General features: G+C 44.9%; 3 protein-coding genes across 20 annotated transcripts in view; 1 reads left to right on the plus strand and 2 right to left on the minus strand.

The window, feature by feature from the left end:
* The first annotated feature begins 2,565 nt into the window (after positions 1-2,565).
* LOC106607754 (protein LEG1 homolog) lies at positions 2,566-6,538 on the plus strand. Its single transcript, XM_014205047.2, has 6 exons — positions 2,566-2,927; positions 3,101-3,184; positions 3,291-3,475; positions 5,496-5,617; positions 5,837-6,075; positions 6,337-6,538. Exons 1-6 carry the CDS (start codon positions 2,633-2,635, stop codon positions 6,501-6,503), a joined length of 1,092 nt encoding a protein of 363 aa, XP_014060522.1. The 5' UTR covers positions 2,566-2,632; the 3' UTR covers positions 6,504-6,538.
* themis (thymocyte selection associated) lies at positions 6,337-11,026 on the minus strand. Its single transcript, XM_014205046.2, has 6 exons — positions 10,653-11,026; positions 10,071-10,220; positions 9,324-9,785; positions 7,757-8,787; positions 7,476-7,617; positions 6,337-7,022 (listed from the first exon to the last, which is right to left on the minus strand). The coding sequence occupies exons 1-6, from the start codon at positions 10,750-10,752 to the stop codon at positions 6,838-6,840; spliced, it is 2,070 nt and encodes a 689-aa protein (XP_014060521.1). The 5' UTR covers positions 10,753-11,026; the 3' UTR covers positions 6,337-6,837.
* A 379-nt stretch (positions 11,027-11,405) lies between these two features.
* Positions 11,406-23,959, minus strand: part of ptprk (protein tyrosine phosphatase receptor type K) — a 156,410-nt gene continuing 143,856 nt past the window's right edge. For 5 of the 18 annotated variants that reach the window (XM_045720782.1, XM_014205051.2, XM_045720783.1 and 2 more), the window contains 18 exons: positions 23,573-23,608; positions 22,087-22,098; positions 20,941-21,131; positions 19,589-19,676; positions 19,232-19,365; positions 19,080-19,097; positions 18,304-18,340; positions 18,054-18,151; positions 17,756-17,872; positions 17,399-17,553; positions 16,901-17,036; positions 16,589-16,738; positions 16,147-16,320; positions 14,484-14,615; positions 14,233-14,358; positions 13,933-14,096; positions 13,584-13,719; positions 11,406-12,613 (listed from right to left, as the gene is read on the minus strand). In XM_045720782.1, the coding sequence (XP_045576738.1) occupies positions 12,560-12,613; positions 13,584-13,719; positions 13,933-14,096; positions 14,233-14,358; positions 14,484-14,615; positions 16,147-16,320; positions 16,589-16,738; positions 16,901-17,036; positions 17,399-17,553; positions 17,756-17,872; positions 18,054-18,151; positions 18,304-18,340; positions 19,080-19,097; positions 19,232-19,365; positions 19,589-19,676; positions 20,941-21,131; positions 22,087-22,098; positions 23,573-23,608 (1,958 nt within the window). In that variant the 3' untranslated portion in view covers positions 11,406-12,559. The remainder of the gene's footprint in view (positions 12,614-13,583; positions 13,720-13,932; positions 14,097-14,232; positions 14,359-14,483; positions 14,616-16,146; positions 16,321-16,588; positions 16,739-16,900; positions 17,037-17,398; positions 17,554-17,755; positions 17,873-18,053; positions 18,152-18,303; positions 18,341-19,079; positions 19,098-19,231; positions 19,366-19,588; positions 19,677-20,940; positions 21,132-22,086; positions 22,099-23,572; positions 23,609-23,959) is intronic. The other 13 variants (XM_045720790.1, XM_045720788.1, XM_045720785.1 and 10 more) reach the window with 7 other exon arrangements.

Below are 23,959 nucleotides of genomic sequence, written 5' to 3' on the forward strand. Positions count from 1 at the left end.
GGAAGAGGAGGAAGCCACAGGAGAACAGGGTGGATGAATGGACATGGCAGGACGAAAGACGATTCTGGGAGGACAAGTTAAGGGAGCTAAGGGAACCCGAGAGGCAGCCCCAATAATTTTTTTGGGGGGGGCACAAGGGCTGTTTGGCGGGGCGAGATTGGAGCCCCAGGCCAGCTCCCCGTACCCTTGTAGGGCAGACTGGACAGGTCCCGTGCTTTGGGGTTGGGGCTGTGGTGAGGCCTGGGATTTTCAGGCCGGTAGGCACAGTACCAGCGCCCTGCATGTACCAGGGCGAAGTAGGCATCGAGCCAGTGCGCCTCTACGGTCCGGTGTTTCTCGCCATACGCACTAGCATGGAGGTGCGTGTCTCCAGGCTGGCACGTCCAGTACCAGCCCCACGCATCAGGTGTCTAGTGTGTCAGCCCAGCCTCGCCAGTCAGGAGTCGCCAGAGCTGCCTGCCAGTCAGGAGTCGCCAGAGCTGCCTGCCAGTCAGGAGTCGCCAGAGCTGCCTGCCAGTCAGGAGATGCCAGAGTGGCCCGACTGCCCGGAGATGCCAGAGTGGCCCGACTGCCCGGAGATGCCAGAGTGGCCCGACTGCCCGGAGATGCCAGAGTGGCCCGACTGCCCGGGTCTGCCAGAGTGGCCCGACTGCCCGGGTCTGCCAGAGTGGCCCGACTGCCCGGGTCTGCCAGAGTGGCCCGACTGCCCGGGTCTGCCAGAGTGGCCCGCCTGCCCGGATCTGCCAGAGGTGCCCGCCTGCCCGGATCTGCCAGAGGTGCCCTGCCTGTCCTCCGGCCCAGCCCGAGTGGCCCGCCTGTCCTCCGGCCCAGCCCGAGTGGCCCGCCTGTCCTCCGGCCCAGCCCGAGTGGCCCGCCTGTCCTCCGGCCCAGCCCGAGTGGCCCGCCTGTCCTCCGACCCAGCCCGAGTGGCCCTCCTGTCCTCCGGCCCAGCCCGAGTGGCCCTCCTGTCCTCCGGCCCAGCCCGAGTGGCCCTCCTGCCCTCCGGCCCAGCCCGAGTGGCCCTCCTGCCCTCCGGCCCAGCCCGAGTGGCCCTCCTGTCCTCCGGCCCAGCCCGAGTGGCCCTCCTGTCCTCCGGCCCAGCCCGAGTGGCCCGAGTGGCCCTCCTGGCCTCCGGCCCAGCCCGAGTGGCCCGAGTGGCCCTCCTGTCCTCCGGCCCAGCCCGAGTGGCCCTCCTGTCCTCCGGCCCAGCCCGAGTGGCCCTCCTGTCCTCCGGCCCAGCCCGAGTGGTCCGTCTGCCAGGGTCAGCCCAAGTGGCCCGTCTGCCCGGCGCAGCTAGCGGCGCCACCGAAGTCGGCGATGCCGAAGGTGAAGCGAGGTCCACGTCCTGCACCTGAGCCACCTCCAGGATTGGTGGGTTGGGGAGGGAGGGTGTAGCACAGTGGACCAAGGCGCAGCGACCCTCCCTTCCCTCCCTTATTGTTTAGGGGTTATTGTTTAATGGGTTTTTGTTGGGTATTTTTTTTTGTGTGTGTTTTCTGTTGGTAGGTGCATTCCGGGGTCTGCACCTTGAGGGTGGGGGGGTACTGTCACGTCCTGACCAGCAGATGGAGCTATTGTATTAGTTTTGGGGTCAGGACGTGGCAGTTTTGTGTGTGTGAATGTTTGTGTTGGTGATTGGGACTTCCAATTGAAGGCAGGTGTGTTGAGTTGCCTTTGATTGGAAGTCCTATATAGGTGTGTGTGTTTTTCTTTGGGGTTGTGGGTGGTTGTCCTTGCACTGCGTTGTAGGAGCCTGCAAGTCTGTTGCTGTCATAAGTTCTGTTTATTGTTTTTTCAAGTGGATGCTTTACATGTTTTTTATTTAAATAAACATGAGTGTCCACAATCCCGCTGCGCCTTGGTCCATTCCTAACGACGGACGTTACAAAATCACTGATCAATGCCTGAAGCCATCTCTATAGACCATGTATGCTGATGGCTGATGTAACTGTCCGTCTATGAGTATTGGTTATTTCTCTGAATTCTGTCCAATGGCTCTTCAAAAGTGTTGAATGGACAAAAAAAATGCATTATAAGAAGTAATGTTTACAGTGGATTTACCAGCCTCCTGATACCCCTTCTCTATCGCGTGACATTGTGAGGCCAAAGTGCACTGGCCACTCCCGTACAAAAAGGGGGAACTGTTACTTATCCAGGTGTGCAGTTAGTAAAGTACACAGCATGCAGTGTATCTGGACCCTCTTTATGAGTTTATTGTAAGTTTATGCTGCACACACATATAACAGCAGCAAACTCTGGGAACCCCAAGCCCACATGCAGGACAGAGTTTGACTCAGGAAAACATTGTAGATAAGCATCAACAAACAGGAATCACAGGGGAGAATAGACATGCTCTTTTCGAATTATGAAATCACTGATCAATGCCTTTGCCTTTGCCTTCCCTATAGATCATGTTTGCTGAGGGCTGACATAACTGTTTTGGTTGTTTGTCTGACCTTTGTCCAATAGCTCTTCAAAAGTGCTGAGTGGACAAAAAATGGCATGATAAGTACTGTTCACAGTGGGTTTACCCCCGATACCCCTTCTCTATCATGCGATGTTGTGAGGCCAAAGTACACTGACCACTCCAGTACAAAAAGGGGGAACTGTTACTTATCCAGGTGTAGCCAGCATGCAGTGTATCTGGACCCTCTCCCTGCTTCAGCTAATTGCCCTGTGGGCCAACGCAGCAGTGCTCACTGAAAATGGCCTCCCCATCCTCTGGGACCAGGCACCCAGCCAGCTGTCGGACCTGCCTCAGGCGGACAACGTGGTCACAATCAACCCCTGGAACCCCCTGCAGAGGATGAGTCTGTATAGGATACTGGTGGGCTCCACTGACAAGTTTATGGCCTCCATGGGAACCAATGACAGTGCCAGCCCGTTGTGGGGCCTGCCTCTGCAGCTGTCCTGGAAACTCAGATCAGGTATGTCGGGCCTTCATTAGGTAGCTTAGGGGAGTCGAATATGTGCACATTGTTTTGTGATAACTGTAGTACACAATAATGTTGACTACGTTTCTCAGTTGTCTCAATCAGATGGTTTATCAAAGGATTTCATGGGGAAAGTGATGTGACTGAATGCGCTTCTGTTCCTGTAGGGCGGTTTGTTGACCCCACTGGCGCTACAACATGTGGACAGGAAGGAGATCCCATGTGCATTTCCGCTAATAGCTGGTGGGCATGTAAGCACTGTGACACATATTCAACCATGCAGGCCATGTGTGTAGCCCTACACTTCAATAACAGACCATTAGTAAACTCTCTCTCGCTCCTTCTCTCCCTCCCCAGGTGTGAACTACTACCTCTCAGTGATCCCGTTCCTGGCTGCTGTGCAGAAAGGCCTGATTGGAGATGGTCTCATTCAGGTCCAGGTACAGGCACCAGCTGAGGCAGCTGAAGACTACTGCACCTCTTACACAGACTGCTCTGCTAAGTACCCAGACCTCATGGCCAAATGGGAAGAATTCTTCCAGGTAAGCTATTCAATGAACCTCCTTCTTCCCCATGGGAAGCATTTTCCTTCTTGCCCTAGGAGATAAAACCGGTTTGTTAATTTAGTTGAGTGAGGCCTAGACTCAATCAGATCAATCGTCGATAGCAGACACCCGTGTAGTGGATGTTTTGGCAGTTGTCAGAAGTGGAACTATGTTGGAGCCGTCAGATCGGTGAGCAGCTGCTCTTGTGATCATGAAGCCACACCCGTCCAACTCGCTTTCAGAACGCAAAGGTGTAGGCCGTATGGAAAGAATTACGCTTAAATTGAACAATCATTCAACAAAATAATGACTTCTATCACCCTAATCGAGGTGTAGATTAGGTCTCACATTCCAGTGTTCCAACTTGTAAATAGCAATGTCCGCTTTAAGTATAACACGGAGCAACTTGTGGATCTGACAGCTGCACCGCAGTTCCACCTCCGATACCGCCAAAACAACCGCTATGCGGATCTGATTGAATCGAGCCCTTAACCTGTTATGGCTAGGGGGCAGTATTTTCACGGCTGGATAAAAAACGTACCCGATTTAATCTGGTTACCACTCCTACCCAGTAACTAGAATATGCATATACTTATTACATATGGATAGAAAACACCCTAAAGTTTCTAAAACTGTTTGAATGGTGTCTGTGAGTATAACAGAACTCATTTGGCAGGCAAAAACCTGACAAGGTTTCAGGCAGGAAGTGGCCTGTCTGACAAGGTGTCGTTCTTCTTGTCTCTGTTTATTGAAGAGTGAGGATCTTAGCTGTCCCGTGACACTTCCTACGGCTGCCATAGGGTCTCAGAAGGCGGTAAAAAGCTGAATCGTGGCTTTGCAGGCTCTGGCTGAAACAAAGTAGCGCGTTTGGGTAGTGGCTGGTTACAGTACTCTGAGACTCAGGCTCGTGCCCGCGTCGACCGAAAGCTCTGTTTACTTTCCTCTGTTTAGCTAAAAGGAGATTCCCGGTCGGAATATTATCGCTTTTTACGAGAAAAATGGCATAAAAATGGATTTTAAACAGCGGTTGACATGCTTCGAAGTACGGTAATGGAATATTTCGATTTTTTTTGTCACGAATTGCGCCATGCGCACGACCCTGATTTACCATTTCAGATAGTGTCTGGGATGCACAAACAAAACGCCGCTATTCGGATATAACGATGGATTATTTTGGACCAAACCAACATTTGTTATTGAAGTAGCAGTCCTGGGAGTGCATTCTGACGAAGACAACAAAAGGTAATGAAACTTTTATAATAGTAAAGCTGATATTGGTGAGTGCTAAACTTGCCGGGTGTCTAAATAGCTAGCCCGTGATGCCTGGGCTATGTACTTAGAATATTGCAAAATGTGCTTTCACCAAAAAGCTATTTTAAAATCGGACATATCGAGTGCATATAGGAGGCATATATGCTTTTTGTGAACATTTATCGTGAGTAATTTAGTAAAATGTTAGCGAATTCCCCGGAAGTTTGCGGGGGGTATGTTAGTTCTGAACGTCACATGCTAATGTAAAAAGCTGGTTTTTGATATAAATATGAACTTGATTGAACAAAACATGCATGTATTGTATAACATAATGTCCTAGGGTTGTCATCTGATGGACATCATCAAAGGTTAGTGTTGCATTTAGCTGTCTTCTGGGTTTTTGTGACATTATATGCTAGCTTGAAAAATGGTTGTCTGATTATTTCTGGCTTGGTACTCTGCTGACATAAACTAATGTTTTGCTTTCGTTGTAAAGCCTTTTTGAAATCGGACAGTGTGGTTAGATAAAGGAGAGTCTTATCTTTAAAATGCTGTGAAATAGTCATATGTTTGAAAAAATGAAGTTTTTGTATTTTAGAGGAGTTTGTATTTCGCGCCACGCCCATCATTGGATATTGGAGCAGGTGTTCCGCTAGCGGAACGTCTAGATGTAAGAGGTTAAGTCACTGTTCATATGTGACCCATTGGTGAATGCATATAATTATTTGTTGTTCTTGGTTTATAATATGCTACCTTTCCATTCTAGACCCTGAAAGATGTTAGCGCATCTGAGATTTCGGACTTTGAGAAAAGGGACCAGATTCTAGGTGCCTTTTGGGCAGGTGAAACGCTCTCTTTGAGTACTGCCTCATCTAGCTGCAAGGCAAAGTGAGTAGAAACATTAAGTGATACAGGTCATCACCATTTGTCTTCATTTTTGGTACTCTGGTACTCTGACACAACGTTGAGTTTCAATTAAATATAGGACTCTGTCCTTCAATCAGCTTTTAACTTAATTATTGATTATTATTCATTAAAAAGATTATTGATTCAATCTTTTGAGTCCCAATTTAGTCCTTGTAATCACACCTTTGATCTTTGTTACAGGATGAGCTACTATTCCAGCCCAGAGGTTGCATTCGCCAAAAGCTGGCTGAACGCTGCAGATTACGTGGCAGCTGCGTACTTCCAGTCCAGCCTGAATAACTCTGTGCTTTTCATGAGGCCTCTGCCCAGCAGGGTGCTTCAGGAGGGGGATAGCGCTCCTAACATAGCTGACCTAAGCACAGAGGAGAACCACACCCTCTATGTCTTTGGCTGGATGGCCAGGATGAACACGATTCTTTGTGAGTACTTTTACTTTTAGTTCCCCGAGACGGATGTTAAAAAATATATTTTATTATTTACTTTGAATGAAAAGTAGAGGAACATTTCAGAGTGAAATTGAGACGATAGACACCAGTCAGTGATAAAATAAAGTATATAGTCTCCCTCTAGTGGTGACATGTATGAAATGTATTGAAATTGAGAGATCTACAGTACCAATTCAGTTGCATCAGGTTACTTGATCACATTTTCTTAACCAGTTGTTGTTCACCTTGTGACAGTGGGCGCTCCGGTTAAGATGTGGCGCTCAGCCATGTGCTCTGACAAGGCTCGGGAGAAGGGCCGGGAGCTCCTACAGAATCTGATCCTGGACCCTAAATTCGCTGTTTCCACCTTCGTCTCCGTTCTGACAGAGATGGCCAGCAGCTGCACAGGCTTGAGCACATAAGTCCAATGAATAAAACTCACACAGTGCTATTTACACTTCCTGTGTTTGCCATTATTCCTTTTCCACAATAGACAAAAGTCCTTTGTTGATTAATGTACAAACAATGTATTTATTGTAGGACAATAATAACACATTTACATGGAAGAGTGGCTCAGTATAAAGTGCATAATAACAAAGATAAATAAATGTTGCTTGAAATTTGAACATTATATATCACATGCCAAAATGTTCATTGATCTTCACACTCAAACGTTAAGCTTGGATATGTATCAGATATTCATCATATCCATTGATTCTATTCCATCCTAAAGATATCCATTGATTCTCTTATTTCCTAAACCTGTTTCGCAGTCTGCATGGCAAATGTGCTTATTGTTTTTCTCTTGCCGTGAATACTTTGGTCATTAAATTTTCTCCTGATGCTGGCAAGTTCATCCTCATCAATGTATTCATAATCATTAGTGCCATCATCATCCTGTTTAATTGTCTTGTGCTGAGGACTGTTTTCTTCACCGGTGGCTGAGGAGAGAACACAAACACAACAAGGCATGAGAATCAAAGTCAAGCTTTTGACATAGAGATTGATTAAGCAATAAGGCCAGAGGAGGTGTGGTATAATGCTTATATACCATGGCTAAGGGCTGTTCTTAGGCACGACGTGCCTTATTGCTATTATAAACTGGTTACCAATGTAATTAGAGCAGTAAAAAATATTTTTGGGTCATACCCATGGTACAGTTTACAGTCTGATATGCCATGGATGTTAGCCAATCCGTATTCAGGGCTTGAACCACCCAGTTTATAATATTAGTTATAGGTTGCTTTCCAAAATCTAGAAAGTATTTATATTGACAGCTGATAATTAAGTTAAGTAGCAAAATGAGTCTGCTGCAATTTTGCTTACCACTATCCTTCAAGCATGTTGAATATTCAACAAAACTATTCTGATAGAATATAGAAACATAGACAAACCTTTTTGTGGGCCTGAATCAGGCACTGTGACCAGACTTGTGTTGGAAGTTTCATTTCTTGGTGGAGTGGGGTTCTGTTCTGCACAGCTAGATGCTCTAGAGGTAGGCACTGCGGGTTTGGCTGTATTGGCTGTATGTGGGCTCTTCAATATAATAACACAGACCAAACAAAGAATTAGTACTGTAATCGATTGAATATAACTTTTCGTTAAAATACATCTGATAGCTATTGTTGTTGTTATTGTTTATTAAGGTATAAAATACAATACATGACCGACTCACCTCTGACTTCTTTGGCCTGGGAGGCGGCAGTTTCACTGTATCTTCTGAGTGCTTTTGGGGTCTCTTGGGTGGTCGAGGGGGAGGCAGCATGCTGGCATTGGCATACCTCCTCAGGGTGAAGTAGCAGTTCTCTCCTATCTCCTCTACAGCTGAGCGGACGGCCTCGCCCTGGGTCAGCTTTGGGCCATTCCACCGCTCCAGAAGCTGCAGGGCCATGTTGGTGCGGTTGACAGGCACCTCCCAACACTGGGCTAGGTCCGGGGTGGAAACAATAAGGTAGGGGTCAGTGATCTCCTCCTCCAGCTGCAGCCCTGTGGACCCAGCCAAGAGGTCCTCCTTCACTGAGAGGTCCCTCATGGACACCTTGACGTTGAAGGGCAGGGCGAACCTGTGGCAGATGTCTGAGAGCATGTACTGCTTCTTGTCGTGGACCACCTCCACAAAACCCCCGTCCAGACACATGGGGATCAACACGGCCTCGTACTTCTTCCCCACCATCTTCTCACAGGCCAGGGCCTCCACCGTCTTCCTCTTGTCTCCGTAGATCACCTCGCTGGTCTCCATCTTGTGGACCAGGTACTGGTCTCCCACCAGCACCGAGGACAGCCCCTCGTAGTGGGTCTCAAAGGCCCTGGTGGCCACTACGTGCAGCTGCTCCATGTTACTCTTGGCCACCTCCAGGTCATACGATGTGGGAAATGTCCGGGGCCTGCGCTTGAATCTGCCATTGTAAGACACTGGGATGAGGAAGCGTCTCTGGGCCTCACTGCGAATCTCAGATGCTAGGATTCTCTTCGCCTGGTAGGCACTGTGGACAATGACCTGCTTAGAGGATTTCAGGAAACCCAATTCCTCCTGAACTTGTGATGGTGGCTTGATGACTTCTGCTTTGAAGGGGAAGAACTCGCTGGGCTTGGCAAAGACATCACGGAAGGACAAAGGCTGCATGAAACAGGCACTGTCACACTCCTCTGTAACGTCCAAAACCTCAACATCCAGGGTGGATGGGATGAAAACAACATTCTTCCCAACTGTGAACAAAAAATGTATTCTTTTTGTTTGGTATGCAAGCATAAGCTATGATAGGCTACTTTTCTGTAAGAAATGTTTCAACAAGAATCCTGATTCAAATGTTTTTCCAAAAATATATACATAATGCAGTATATATACATATTTTGTGAGTCATTGAATTGCTCGCCAAAGGTTTGACATTAGTAAATCCGTTTAACTGCAGCTTTGAATAAAGTTTTCTTTTGTGCTTTTTCTAAAAAGTAGCAATGCATCGTGATTGCCTGAACATCATGATGACTATACATCAAAACATTGACTACTTTTGTGTCTGTGCTTCTGAAACAACCTAAGACCAGTGTAGCTTTCATGAACATTAGTTATTATAATATTGCAGTGTGTTCCCTTTAACTTGAAAACTAACATTGAGATGAGAAAAATGCAATTAAAACATGAAATACATTTTGTGACTTTTTTTAAAATCAGGCAATTAAAGCCTTTTTCATTCCACATAACTTTGATGTAAAGTGAAAATATTAATGGTCCATTTGAGACTCACACTTGGATACCGTCTGAAGCTCGTAGACAGGTGTGAGAACCAACTCTCCACTGTAGTCCTCTGGCAACTCAGACACGCACTTCTCCTTTGACGGCAAAGACTTGGCCCAAGTCACTGTCCTTTTCCTTCCTTTGGGTATTTTCCATTCCACCAGCTCCCCGAGGGTGTAGAACTGGTCGTCGGCACACTCATAGAACTCCCCAGTGTGCGAGAGCTTCACAGTGAAGATGTGCTTGGAGTCTTTCCGCGTGACCTCACAGTCAACATGGCTGTCTCCGTGCTCTGTCCTAAGAGCAGTGAGTCTGAAGCTCTCCTCTGCCTGAATGGTCCCCTCAGGAAGCTGTAGCTTCTTAGGGCAGTAGAACTCTGGTTGGCCCAGGCACTCAGGGCTGATACGCACTGAGTCAACAATCTCCTGTATACTGGTGTATGGCCTCTTGTCGGCCACGATCCTGAAAAGGCCTGACAGTACAGGCAGGCAAAGCAATATATGAAATTATATTTATTGGTACAATGCACAAAACCACATGTTGATAAGGTCCCTTTCTAACCCGAGAGAGAGGTTTGGACATTGACATGTATACTGTAAACTGCAATACATGGTAAAGGCCAATAATTAAGCCATTTATTAAGAAATTAAAATCAGAATATATCAATCTACATTACAATGCTTCATAAAGGTACACATTTGACCATAAAAAAAATTGATTTCACATTCAAGGTACAGTTTGGATGTTTCGGGCCCACCTGGGTAGTCAAGCGATAGATTGACTGTTATGGATTTGGATCCCTCAGACTGAAGCTCCACCATGAGTCTGGTGACACTGATCCCAATGACCTTCAGGAGCTCTCCGCAGGAGAAACTCCCCTCTCTTCCATACAGCTCATACACAGAACCTGGTAGAAAGTCATTTCAATGTATCAAGTGTAGTGGCACTGAATGGATCTAAGAACAGTCGATAGTCTATTCTCCTTGTGGAGTAATGGATCCAAGAAAGTCAGAAAATAAGTAAAGGCCAGTAACATTTAATAACAATCATGAATAAGCATGAATAATTCATGTATACACATTTATAAGCATTTCTAAAGGCTTATTCATGAAAGTTAGCACAAAGTGTTACCACACAATTTGCCCCAATAATAATCTCGTCAACAGTTTTATGTTGAATTTTGTAACGTGAAACACCTTTGGTTTATACCATTTGTATGTTAAAATACTTCATACGCTGTGAGCCGTTAATCTTCATTTGCATTCACATTCCATCATTTTTTAGTCCAAAATGCCAGTCCAGTGAGTAAAGTTAGGGCTAATGATGTCTTCAGTCTTACCTTGGAAATAATATCCAGATTGCATCTGCAGCACTCTAGGGAGAGACTTGGCTTCCACCGAGCGGGTGAATGTATCCAGTGTCATAGCCATCCTTTTCATTTGATCTCTGGGTGACCCGGACGAGTATACCGAAGGAAACCTACAGAGGAGATGCCACCTTCTCCATGGCTCAGCAAAAGGTTGACCAGAGGTGCGTTAACGCCAAGTAACCTGTGTGCCAGGGCTCATCCTTTGGTAATAAGGCTCTCTTTCTATAGCATAGTCAGGCACAGTGAACAACGCGAATCAGTGACACAGAAAGAAAAAGCATCCACGTATGAGTCACTAGTGCAACAGCAGAGGTTACAGGAGCCCTCACTCTGCCTCCGGAAACCAGAGACAGCTAACTAACCACAACTCACTAAGTAGCTAGGTTGTATCAGTGGGAACCCAGCCTGAGACTAATGCCACAGAACAACAATATGTTAGTCACAATAACAATGATTAACATAAAATCTGAAAAATTCCACTTGTACGTCTTTAGTGACTTGCACTTCTGCAAGCACTGGATTAAAGGGGAACTGACCAAAAAAAAACGAAAAAACAGCACGTCTCCAGACAAAAATATCTGTTTTTGTCTAATATCTAGTGACCAGATTAAAATAATCATTAGGTGCATAGTTTCTGAACAGTTATGGGCCAATGTATGATACATACGACTAAACCAAACATACTCCCCTGTGATGATACTAATGATGTCTTACACAATTACATTTTATTCAAATATTTAAATTTTTTATTACAGCCAATAAGCCAACAATTACAGACAAAAAAAATAATATATGAAACATGACAGAACTCCACACGATAATGACTTGTTTCCTTTTCTCCAGGAGGTCCACTCATGTCCCAAATCAGTATGGCTGCCCCAACACATGCCTCTGCTGTGTTGGCTTACATCTTAATAAGCTGTATCTAATACTGATTATAATTCATTTTATTTCTCTACCATGTTCCTTTTGTTTTTCCAAAATACCAATACAGGTTAGGAGATCATCAGAAAGAAAAAATAGAACTCTTTCATGGTTGCCCTTCTGATATTCTATCTGCATGGGTAGAATTCACAAGCATGTTTTACACAAATGAACCACTGTAACATCACACAGAAGATAAGAAAACATTGAAAATAAGATACCACTACTGAAATTTACCTTAATACTTTCAAAAAAACGACATTAAATGTTTACAGTTTAAAGGCATAGGTAAACATGGAATGAAGATGATTGTTTTTAGCCTTCAAAAAGGAATGCAAGTAAACAATAGATACAAACAATGTGCTTTATCCATATAGACATATTTACATAAGTCTTTGGCTTATGATTAAGATTTGCTACAAAATAAAAACAAAATGAGTCAGCCATCAGTCCACGGTACAAACATTACCAAGCCAATGTCACATGTCAGCACTTATAGAGCGCTGTATTTTTTTCTTTCACATTTGTGATTGACTTCTATATATAGATATATATTGTTCGTTGACAATAATGCTGCTAACATAAAAAATAAAAAATATATTTTTTTGCATGCAACACCTTGGCATTAGTGTTACCCTTTTTTTTTTTTTTTTTTTACAATGGCTGCACGTAAAAAATAACTAAATATGCGAAAGACATTGAAGCAAATGTGGCCTAGTGGCCGACACTTGTCTCTCTGGCACTGAACACGGCGAAGTACAATGGAGACATTTACAAACCACTCACATCATACTCCCAGTACAATTAGAAACATTAAAGAGTTTTCAAAAAAAAATCCCAAAACCATCTATAGCAGTCTGTATAGGCTTAGTCAACGATGCCCACCTCCAAAGAATCTGTAGTGTTGGAATGGTTACCAAGTTCCGGAGTTCTGTTTCGTCCCGTCTTCTTGGCTAAGATGTCTCGATGAACTCCAGAGCAAGGTCGTAGCAGAAACGGTACTGCTCCTGTTCAGATGAAAACACATCACGTGTGAACCATTGTGGTGCTAAAACACGATAAACACAATGCTACAGTACAACTGTATACGATGAACAATACACTAATAACATGGTGATAACAGTACAACCGTATACGATGAACAATACACTAATAACATGGTGATAACAGTACAACCGTATACGATGAACAATACACTAATAACATGGTGATAACAGTACAACCGTATACGATGAACAATACACTAATAACATGGTGATAACAGTACAACCGTATACGATGAACAATACACTAATAACATGGTGATAACAGTACAACCGTATACGATGAACAATACACTAATAACATGGTGATAACAGTACAACCGTATACGATGAACAATACACTAATAACATGGTGATAACAGTACAACCGTATACGATGAACAATACACTAATAACATGGTGATAACAAGATTAATCACTACTGAATGGCATATTCAATGCTTAACATAAAAATACGATATTTCTAACTATTCTCTGGCAGTGAATTGAGGAGCTAACAGGTAACTTTGACACAGGGCTGCAGACATACGCATAGGCATCCTTTACATCTTCCTGTAAAGGATGTGGCGAGGTGTGAATCGTGTTTACCCACAACAGTTAATTTCATAGTCTCGACAGACTCTTTTGTTCATTTGTCCCTGGTCCATAACATTATTATTGTTCTATATTTTTGTCAATATCACCTGGTTATAATTTGTTCCCAAACCATCTGCAAAACAAACCTAACATGAGGTGCTCCTATCTGTTCTCTAATACCTTCATATTATTGGTGGCTTGGTTCCAAATTTCTCCAGAAAACATCAGAAGTGAATACCACCAGAAATGAGAGGTGGCGTAGGCCTATGCTAATATACTGGCACTATATGAGTCAGAGATGCGTCTGTTGGGGAAACTCAGTTTGACTGAACTGGAGTCAGCTGCTGGCCTGTCTTACCGGGCTGTCCACCATGTTGGGCTTGCTGTTCCTCAGGCTCTTGACGGCGTGGAACACGTCCACCACATTCTGCCTCTTGATCATCTCACACACGATGCTGATAGCACAGAACATGCCACTGCGCCCGCCTCCGTTCCTACAGCACAGGAACACAAGGGTGGTAACGGGAGGTTGGTTGGGTGACTAATGCTATTCTACACAACTGCCAAACTTGGCAAATACAAGAGGTGGGTGCAGATAGGAGAGAGATGATGGGATTTGTATTTGTATACATGTAGGAGGTGTTTGTGTGTGGGTGGTAATGGCGGTAGTGGTGGTGGAGGGTGTGTGTGTTTGTGTGTACACTCACAGGCAGTGGATGATGGTGCGTCCCTCTCCCTCCTCACACTCCTCCTGCCACTTGTCCACTTGCAGTATGAGCTTAAGGAAGGAGCGCTTGGACGCTGGCACTTCTCTGTGGGCGGCCCAGCCCAGGTACTGGAACTGCCTCACCATCAGGTAGCCCTCCTGAGGCTGTGCGGAACACAGAAAAATACATAATCAACGGCAGCCATTTTGGCTCCGACTCTGAACGTCATAACATCATAACAATCAAACCATCAACCTCGATGGCAGCGACTAAAAACAACAAGACAAGTGGAGCACTTACTCTGGTGAGGTTACATATTCTGAAGAGACGGCTGATGACGTCACAATCCATGGAGCAGGACATACATTCAACTTGGACAGGACCATAGCGAAGCATCCCCTCTTCAGGCCAATACTGAGGACAGCCCTGATTGACAACAACAACAACCTTAGCAATGACGTGTAGCCTACCTTCGCTCAATGCACAATAATGCGATTTGGAATCAGGGTCCACAGCAGCGAATGCAGGAGGGGGAAGTGGTCAGGTATTACCTGCGCTAGGTCAATCTCATTGAGCATGACCAGGGACGTGCAGCCGTAGTCGTACACCAGCCTCCAGAAGTCTTTGACCGTGTTGGGCAGAGGGTGCTGGGTCACGATGAAGGCTGCTGGCTGTCTGTAGCTCTGCGGTGGAGGAAGTCAACAAGGAACCATGTAACATCTCATAGCACTGAGTCTGCAGACATTTACAGAGAACACATACTGAAGATATGATCCCTCTCAGAATGAACAATGTGTGCATATATGAACATGCAAGGAATGTGGAGACATTTCTGATGTTTGAATGACAAGTGTTTTTTTAAACCAGGGCAATCCATGTGGTGGGCATGCTTCTAGCAATAGTATATACATTAAATGAAGTTCTGCTGACATACACCTTAGTTAAGCCATGAAACAAATCCAGTATAGTTAGAAGCATTTAATTATTCAGAAGTGAAAAGTTCAGAAATTACCTGGTATTCTTCTGACGGCTTGGTTAGAAAAAGTCCAAAAGTTTGTGAAGCGTACGAGGAAGTGATTTAACATTACCCTCCAAATAAAAAATATCATAATCTGGCAAAGTTCTGCTTCTCTGTGCACATGAAATACCATCTCCCAGGATCTATGTCAATACATAGTTTATTATTTATTCATCCCGGTTTGTCTCATTCAGATATACATGTAATTAGCAAGAGTCTCTTTTGAGATTTCAGTTTCAGGGTCCATTGGAATTCTAGCAAGGACTGAGAAGAGGATTTGAATTCAACCTCTTTCTATAAAATACACTGTACAATACAGAAGAAAAAGAGCAGGGTCATGTTTAGTATGGTCACCAACCACATTCTCTTTGCTATATGCAATATATTGCAAAAACAAGGTTATAGCTAGGTGTTGGCTTCTGGCCCTTTTCTCAATTACACAGCTATGACAAGATGACTCCCAGGAGATGGATTCACTTTCTGGCACAGATCCTGATATCAAACTTAGAGAATTCTGATCCAAGAGGTCAAATAGTGAGGCATTCTGTTGTATTATGTGGATACTGTAGTAGAAGTTACCAGCTGGATTATTGTTAGAACTAATAATAAAATAAACATGTGGTTATACACTGAACTTGTTTCACTTACCTCGCCCTTTTATCAAACGGGTCAAACTTTTTGGGGGGACTTTTGTTTTATTTGAAAACCCAAAATGATTAAAAGCTCAAGTGTAATTTAGGACCACATCAATAGCCATCTTGAAGAATAATGTCAACAAATTACATTGTTGAAAAGATAGATGACCAAAACGTTCTCCAAAAAAATGCAATTAATTTGAGCAAATTTTTAGTTGGTATTTTCATCGACATCACTACTTGCACTATGAGAAAATAATTGAAGGATTGCCCAAAAAGAACAGAAACTGTTGAGCACACGTTAAAAATACAATGAATATCAGTCCTTCTACATTTTCCAAAAGAGTACACAAAACAGAAGTATACACCTGGATTTGTCTCTAGCTTTCTGTCTCTACTACACATTCAGATAACGTCCAGTGCACTTAGTAAAGCCCGAGGGAGTGTGTATGTGTGCGTGTCTGTGTATTTGTGCGTGCTTGCATATGTGTTTGCGTGCGTACGTGCATGTGTATACTGTGTGTGTGTGTTTACGTGTGCACGAGGGGAGAGGACACTTACATCCATGAGGGCAGCGTTGATGTAGTTGCTGCTCTCCCCGTCGATGGTGATCAGGAAGGGCAGACAGCGGTCTGGAGGCAGCATGTCCATGAAGCGGTTCTTCTCGTGGTTCCTGGGCAGCAGGGCGATGCTGCAGTCCTCTGGCTGCGGCTGAGGGGTCACCGAGTTCAGGGTCTGCAAACAACACAAATAACATGAAACCCCAAAAATGACAGGGACCATCGTTTGTTAGAAGACATTGGACGCATCTCAAACGACACCCTATCCCAAGTAGTGCACTCGAAGGGAATTTGAGATGCACCCATGATCCATTTCCACATTTTTATTGTTGTCTTTTAGTGTTGTACGACACATGGCTAACGTCAGGCTATAACAGACTGAGGATTGAAACACGGATCGTGCCACCATAAATATGAAAGGGCTCCAGAAAGGCTTCCAGTACCTGGAATTCGTCTTTGAGGTGTGAGGAGTTGCTCTGTGAGTCTATCCTGATCATGTCGTAGTGAGCTGCTTTGTACTCGCAGGCGGGGATGGCCGTCTCGCCACACAGACAGGCCTCTAGGATGGCGTCATGGATGAAGATGTACTGCTCCTGTGGCCGGACCACAGACACACACTCAGCAAAGGGAAGGCACTGCGTCTCCAGACAGTCCATGCATACAGTAGCATGAAATGAACAGACGGACAGCAATGGCGAATGGTGTTAATGTTAATTGGTGAGGTGTGTGGCGGTGGGGGTGGATCTAGTAGTCACCTCAGTCTGTACCATGTTGATGCGTCTGGAGCGCAGGGCCTTCACGCAGTTGTAGATGTCCACCACGCCCTCCCTCTCCGCCATGTCCAGCATGATGTCGATGACGATGTAGCAGCCTGTGCGTCCGGCTCCGGCGCTGACCAAGGTGAGAGGGCAGCGAGAGGACAGGGAGGTGAGCACGGGGCTGCGAAGCACCGCTCTACAACGGCCTACATATCCAGCCGTTGTGCAGTACACACAACAATGTGATATCTTGTGCACAAGATTACATTTACAAGTGTGTGCATCAAAATCCACAACAACCACATCCTGCCAAGGGGCCACTGCGATATCTTAGCTAGCTTAGCAGTGGCTGACATTGAAGCGTGCTAGTTAGTTCAGGTGCACTCATTTCGTAGTCATATGACAGTGTCGCATGAGAGATCAAAGAAAAGTAAATCGGATGCACCTGTTTTTCAGGCGGTCTGGCATAGAGAAAGTGTCGCGTTAGGGGCTTACCTGCAGTGCACCACAATGGGCCCAGCGCTGGGGGGGTTGGACATTTTGACTCGGCGGATGAAGGAGAGGAGGCCTGTGGCGTGGTAGGGCACTCCGTGGTCAGGCCAGCCGGTGAAATGAAACTGTTTCACCTCCCGCAGCTCGTTAAAGCCTCTCTGATGACAGAGAACATACGGGTTATTAGGTGACAACTGGTCTGGGTTCAGTCTGACTTCCACATTTGCAACGTGTGTTGATTTTAAGGGGCAATCTTAGATTCAAGCAATAACAAAGCGGTGAATCCCAGATTGCCCCTTTAGCTGTTACTGACCAAACTGTTGAATATGAAAGTGAGGGGTGGATAAAGGACTGACTCACCCTCTCCAAGGTGAACGTTCTGACCACATATTCAGCAAGGGGCTCCACCTCCACAAATGTCACTTTGAAATCACCATAGACCTCAGCATCATCGGGCCAGTACTTGTAACACTTCACCTACAAGAACATAAGCGTTTCATTCATTTGAAACAAAAGACGTCTTTAAATGCTACACATACATGAACACAATAGGTGCCCAGATATACAGTATGCCAGATCAATATCTGAAGACTGATCCGACGCCTACATTGGCCTCCTGTGGTTTGGGGTCTGACAGCAATATGATATTATGACCTACCCGTCCAACTTCCACTAGGTTGGTGACCATGACGATACAGGCAGATTGCTCTTGCCAGACCATCCTCCAGAAATCATAGACTGTCTCATGGACAGGCCCTGGAGAGGACAACACATATCAATCTATCAATCAATCTCTGAACTACATACAATACAATCTGATAACTCTTTATGAGATCAATTGCTCAATGCTGAAAATACAATATGATCATCAAACCTTCTTTAGAGGTTAAGGCAGAACTTTGTCTTACCTTGGGTTGCAATGTAGTGACTTGGCCTCTGGTACCCCTGAAAAGTGCAACAAACACAATATGTTAAGATCATTCGGTTAAGACTTTTATTTTGGTGTTGCAACAACAGCAGACTACTACACAGCATACCGTGCCTCGACCCCAGCTTGGTGTGCATGTGATATATCTTCATGAGAGTCAATGGAGAGTCACTAATATGCACAGAGCTCTTCTCGTGCATTAATTCATTTACTGAAATACACTTTCAATAAGAGCACGTTTCCTACTTGTGCTTTGAGTATCTGTCAATTAAACGGACGTTTATTCTCTGTAAAGCTCAACTCTGGTGTGTTTTATTGCCAAGAATTTCACATTAGCGATTACTTCATAGGAATAATACATTATTGTAGTTGGCTACTTATTAGCAAGTTGCTTCATAGAGTCAGCGGGTTTAACACCCTAAATGATCCCCATCAGATTGGATCTGGCTGGGTACAGGCACAGGCGGGGAGGCAACAAAGGAAAACAAATGGTGGCCACCATCTTGTAAATATTCCTATCGAGAACAGTAGCACACGGATCAGGGATGTACACGTCGGGCATGAGGACATGTGAAATGAGAGAAGCGGATGAACAACAGCATGGTAGGATCAAATCAAAAAGGGGGAAGACGAAAGGAGGTCTAACATCTCGTACAGCTGCCATGCAGATGTTATTAGAGGTAACCAGAGGTGAACAAGGGAGGAGGGAGAGTGGGAAACATGAGGTGTGGTGAGGTCCCCTACAGTGATACTTACATCCCTGTACAGCCATATCTACAGCCCAAATCATAGGCAAGAGTGAAAGAAAGCACAACAATGTCAGTGAGTACAAGCACTTTGACTGAAGGAGGGAAATAAAAGCTGTATTCATATTGTTGACAAAGACATGCATAGAAGGCCTCACATACGAGAGAAGGACGGTTGTGTCGCACACGTTCGCCAATGGAGGAGGCTGCGCCACTTACGTCAATGTAGTTGGCGTTGATGTAGTCAGAGGAAGGATCGTCTTCCATTGGTTGCAGGATCACTCTAGAATGATCGTCTGCCATACAACATGGGTTAGTAGGCTGACTAGTTGCATTTCATTAACAGGAAGTCAAATCAAAAGGATTCTTCTATATTTCTTGGGATTAAAAGACAGCTAGGTACATGATAACCGATGTTGCGGTTGGCCATATTTGAATGAGCTCATTCCTAAAAACACGCTAGGCAAAAGGAGGCATCAACATCTAGCAACTTTATTAGAAGTTAAATACAAGACTTACATGCAATGATGTTTCCATAGCGGTTCTTGGTTCTGTTAGTGTCTTTCTTTGCCACGTCCCAGGAAGCGGACTGGCCTTCAAAGAAACTCTGCATACGAAACAGAATGAAACCGAGTGAGTGAGGCTGATAAGAAAACACATTTCGCAAGAGTGTACAACACTACTGTCTAGACTAGACTGTGGTTAAGGCACTGCAATATAATCAAAGGGCAGTTTTCTATGGACTTTTCGATTGTACTGTATGTCAAGGACCATCACTTCAAAGCTTCAATGTCTGGCCTGGTGCATCTCAGAGAACAATAGAGATACAAGGTAACCACATTTCCTGATGTGGCCAATTTAAAAAAATGAAATTACTTCAACTGTCCATTGAAGAGGCATTGCAGCATGTGGTTTGATGCTTAAAACTTAAAAGTTTGGTCTTCACCACAGAGATCATTATTACAATATTACAACAGGAACTGGGCATCACATTTAAACTTCCTAGAGTTGCATATACATAAATTCAGTCGAATGAACAACAGCATAATTGTGAAATAATCTATGGGGAGATGACTATCGGAACAGAGCCATACTCACACAAGACAACTTTACTTTGCCTCTAAACCCCTGCAGCAGTGCAAACCTCTCCCTGACTGGCAAACTCCTCGCTGACAGGAAACTCTTTCTCTGCAGGGCTGTGGTTGCCCATCAAGTCAACACAGTGAGCAACACAGAACCTCAACAGGATGTGACATTTAGTGGGTATTTTGCTTGTTCTCCCCTGTTGGGATATTTTCTCTTTGAAGAACCTCCCAAAAAATGGAGTTAAATGCTTGATTTGAAGCAGATTGTATTTGAATGAACTTGAAGGTGGGTTGACTGTTTGAATAGTGAGACTATCAGTAAGACGGTCTTGAGGGCTGACGACCTCATACACTTAGCTAATATGCGTGTGAGCTGTCGCTTCATTTTTAAAGCTACTTGCCTCTTTAGGGCCATCGTAAATATGCTATGTTAAACATATAGACCAGAGACTTAGGCCTGTGTTATCTGAGTTATGCCACCATGGCCTATTTATTGCCTCACCTCCCTTATCTTACCTCATTTGCACACACTGTATATAGACTTTTTCTACTGTATTATTGACTGTATGTTTGTTTATTCCATGTGTAACTCTGCGTTGTTGTATGTGTAGAACTGCTTTGCTTTATCTTGGCCAGGTCGCAATTTTAAATGAGTACTTGTTCTCAACTAGCCTACCTGGTTTAAATAAAGCTTCTTTTGTTTTTATTGTTATGAGTGTACTGTTGATTAGAGTCTGTGGGCCTGTGTTACGGATGTACTGTAGACCAGAGTCTTTGGGGTCTGACCTCATATTCCTCCTTGAAGCCGTAGCTGTCGGAGGTCTTCATCAGGTTGATGTGTTGGAGCAGGTCAGCCACCCTGATGGCTGGGTGCAGCTGACCGGTCTGGTAGGGCGACTCTGTCCCCTCACAGTGGTACCGAGGCACGTCCAGCAGCCGACTGGACTCTGCAGCAGCAGCCGCAGTGTGGTTCTCATCTGTCCAAGGAAATCACATGCTGGTGAGGATTACACAGGCTTGTGAAGGATCATCATCACCATCACTCACAAGTTAAACTAAACTCCTCAGTGCACTTCACATCAATGGCACATTGTCTCATGTAATTGCGTGCTATTTTTGGGGCGCTGAAATCCGTCGTTAAAAAAATTATTAAAAAATACCCTATTATAACCAGACTGAGTGTTCTTCTCTCGCAGAATTACAAAGCAGCTAAGCTCTGAGGAGGAGCAAGTCACAAGGCACCTGGCAGTAACTGACATGTTGCGTCAGCTTGGTGAGTGGGCAAGACAGGCCTTGATAAAGCTGAGGAGTGGTGCCTGTCTTTCCCAGCAGACAGACAGGCAAACGCAGGGGCCTCTCAGTTACGACAGTGTGAGGGCAGGAGCCTCTCAGGGGAGAGACACTGGGCTCACAGGACTGACAGGCACCATATGCACCCTTTAATGTCTTACCTGAGCCATGTCAACCACTGAGAAACATAGCCATTTCGCCTGTGGAGATGTGTGTGTCGGCGTGTGTGAGTGTGGTTGTGTGTATGTTTTAAGAACCCTGTGTGTGTGTGTGTGGGGGGGGGGGTCCTAGGTTATCTGCAGTCAGGATTTTCACCCCACTAAAGCCCAGACTGACCTGCTGGCAATCACATTACCTACTGAGCCGTGAGCTCTATATCTTTTCTGCTTGGCTAGCCCCTGAGCTACTGCCAGCCTCTATATCAGGTTAAGGGGAATGTTAAGTTACAGTTTTAAGAACCCCGCACAATTTACTGTCAGTGGAGGGGAAGTCGGCTACTGTTACTGACACCCACACTCTGCACACACATTTAATGGCTCAATCAACGACACAACAGCACTGAGATCTAATATTTGCGATCTGGTAATCAATTTCTTTTCATTAACCACTTTGGGACACTTTAGAATTTCCACACACACTTACCGGTAATTGGCACTTTACAATTAGGGCAGCAAGAAAAGAAAACAACATGAGCTTTTAGCTAGATCAACAGTAAGCACACAGGGGTTGTAGTACATACATAATACATATATATGATGAAGTGACATGACCTCAAGCACAATACTGGAAGATGAGGGTGATGGAGGCGATCACCTAACAATGACGAGGGATTCATAGTTGACTGACAAATGACCCAAGGACCTATTTTACCACACGTACACAACACTGACTTTCTTACACATCTGCACACAGCTTTCTAGAAAGCTATGGGGAGACTGACAGACACACTAATGCAGTGGGCGGGATCTAAGAGAAGTGACACTAAGCTGGCGAGAGAACTGCTGCACTCTAGTGTAGACACTATCTAAGCTGACATTTCTACTCATTTGCAAATTTGTACTACTTAATTTGGCCGTAACATACTAGACTGAGTCATGGATTGAACTGCACCCTTCACTTCCTATTACCAAGCCCAGCGAGAACACAGAGCTAAAATAACACATTTTCACAGCAAATACTGTGGCCTGAGGGGGCATTTTAATTCCCCATCAAACGTAGGTTTTCAGTGAGCCGTAAAGACCCTCCGCGGTGGCTTGCTTGTTCTGTCAGTGTGGACTACACTGCTCGTGTCGAGTGTCTAACACTCTCCATCCTGATGTCACGAGTGAACGCTGAACTCCATTACATAGAAACAGTCAGATGTGTTTTTTTTTTACTCTGCACAGACAGAGACAAGTCCCAGAGGGGCTGAGGGTGATTTAAAATGGCACCCGCTCACAAAGCCTGTAAGACTTACACACAGTGACAGGATGACTGGTTTCATTCTATAAAAGTGTCATGTCATGCAGGACGTTGATTTTCGGGTAAGGACTCAGGTGAATGTAGCCATCGTGTATCTTCACTTGGGTTTGAATCGGTTTTCCCTCCTCATCTCCAAACCAACGCCCTGAGCAGGATTTGGAGCGTGCAGACAGTTGTAATGCATACGGGAATGAGTGTGAGTCTCTGAATGTGGTTTGGACCTTTAGCTCCACTCTAACGGCTCATAGGTGGGTCCTAAACGCTGAAGGATTGTTCATCGGTTCACTGGAAGACTGCCATGTCTCCACTCTACCATGGCTGAAGGCCAAGTCTGTTTTACACTGGCAGCCAGGGGAAATCCAAAATCTGGAAACAATTCCTATTTTATTCCCCTTACTGGATAAGTGAATGTGGAGGCTAGTCATTCTGACTGTGGTAGTGTATATTGTCAGGGCTAGAGTGAGTTGTACGTGACTAACCAGACTCAACACAGAGACAATCAATGGACGGGTTTACAATGGACGGCTACAGGTTTACAATGGACGGCTACAGGTTTACAATGGACGGCTACAGGTTTACAATGTACGGCTACAGGACTGTGACAACGGCATGCATGAGGAACACAACAAGCCATGGCAAGGCAGATGATATAGCACCAGGGCCTCACCTAACACTGCCGTTGGCACAAGTGGATCATTAGGCACTGTAGGGAAAAAAGTGTATGAAATACATTCCGGAAGGCTTGAATAAGCTGCATCACACAACTGAATTATACAATTCCAGGGGCAAGATGAACAGAGCATAAGATTAGAAGAAATTCTACCAAAATATCCTGTGCCAACAGTTCAAATCATTAAAGGCATTCATTCATATCTTGGGATTTTCCTATTATGTATTTTAAAGTAAAAATATGTAAGGTTAAAGGGCAACTTAACACCTCTCTTCAGAGCCTGTCTCATGGACCCTTCTTGGTGTTAGGGTCTTTCCCAATGTAAGGCATTAGATTATCTAACTGTCAGGAGCCTTTCTCACATGTATCATGTTTTTGTGGAGG

Source organism: Salmo salar, chromosome ssa06 (assembly GCF_905237065.1).
Source record: "Salmo salar chromosome ssa06, Ssal_v3.1, whole genome shotgun sequence".
NCBI classification, from domain to species: Eukaryota; Metazoa; Chordata; class Actinopteri; order Salmoniformes; family Salmonidae; genus Salmo; species Salmo salar.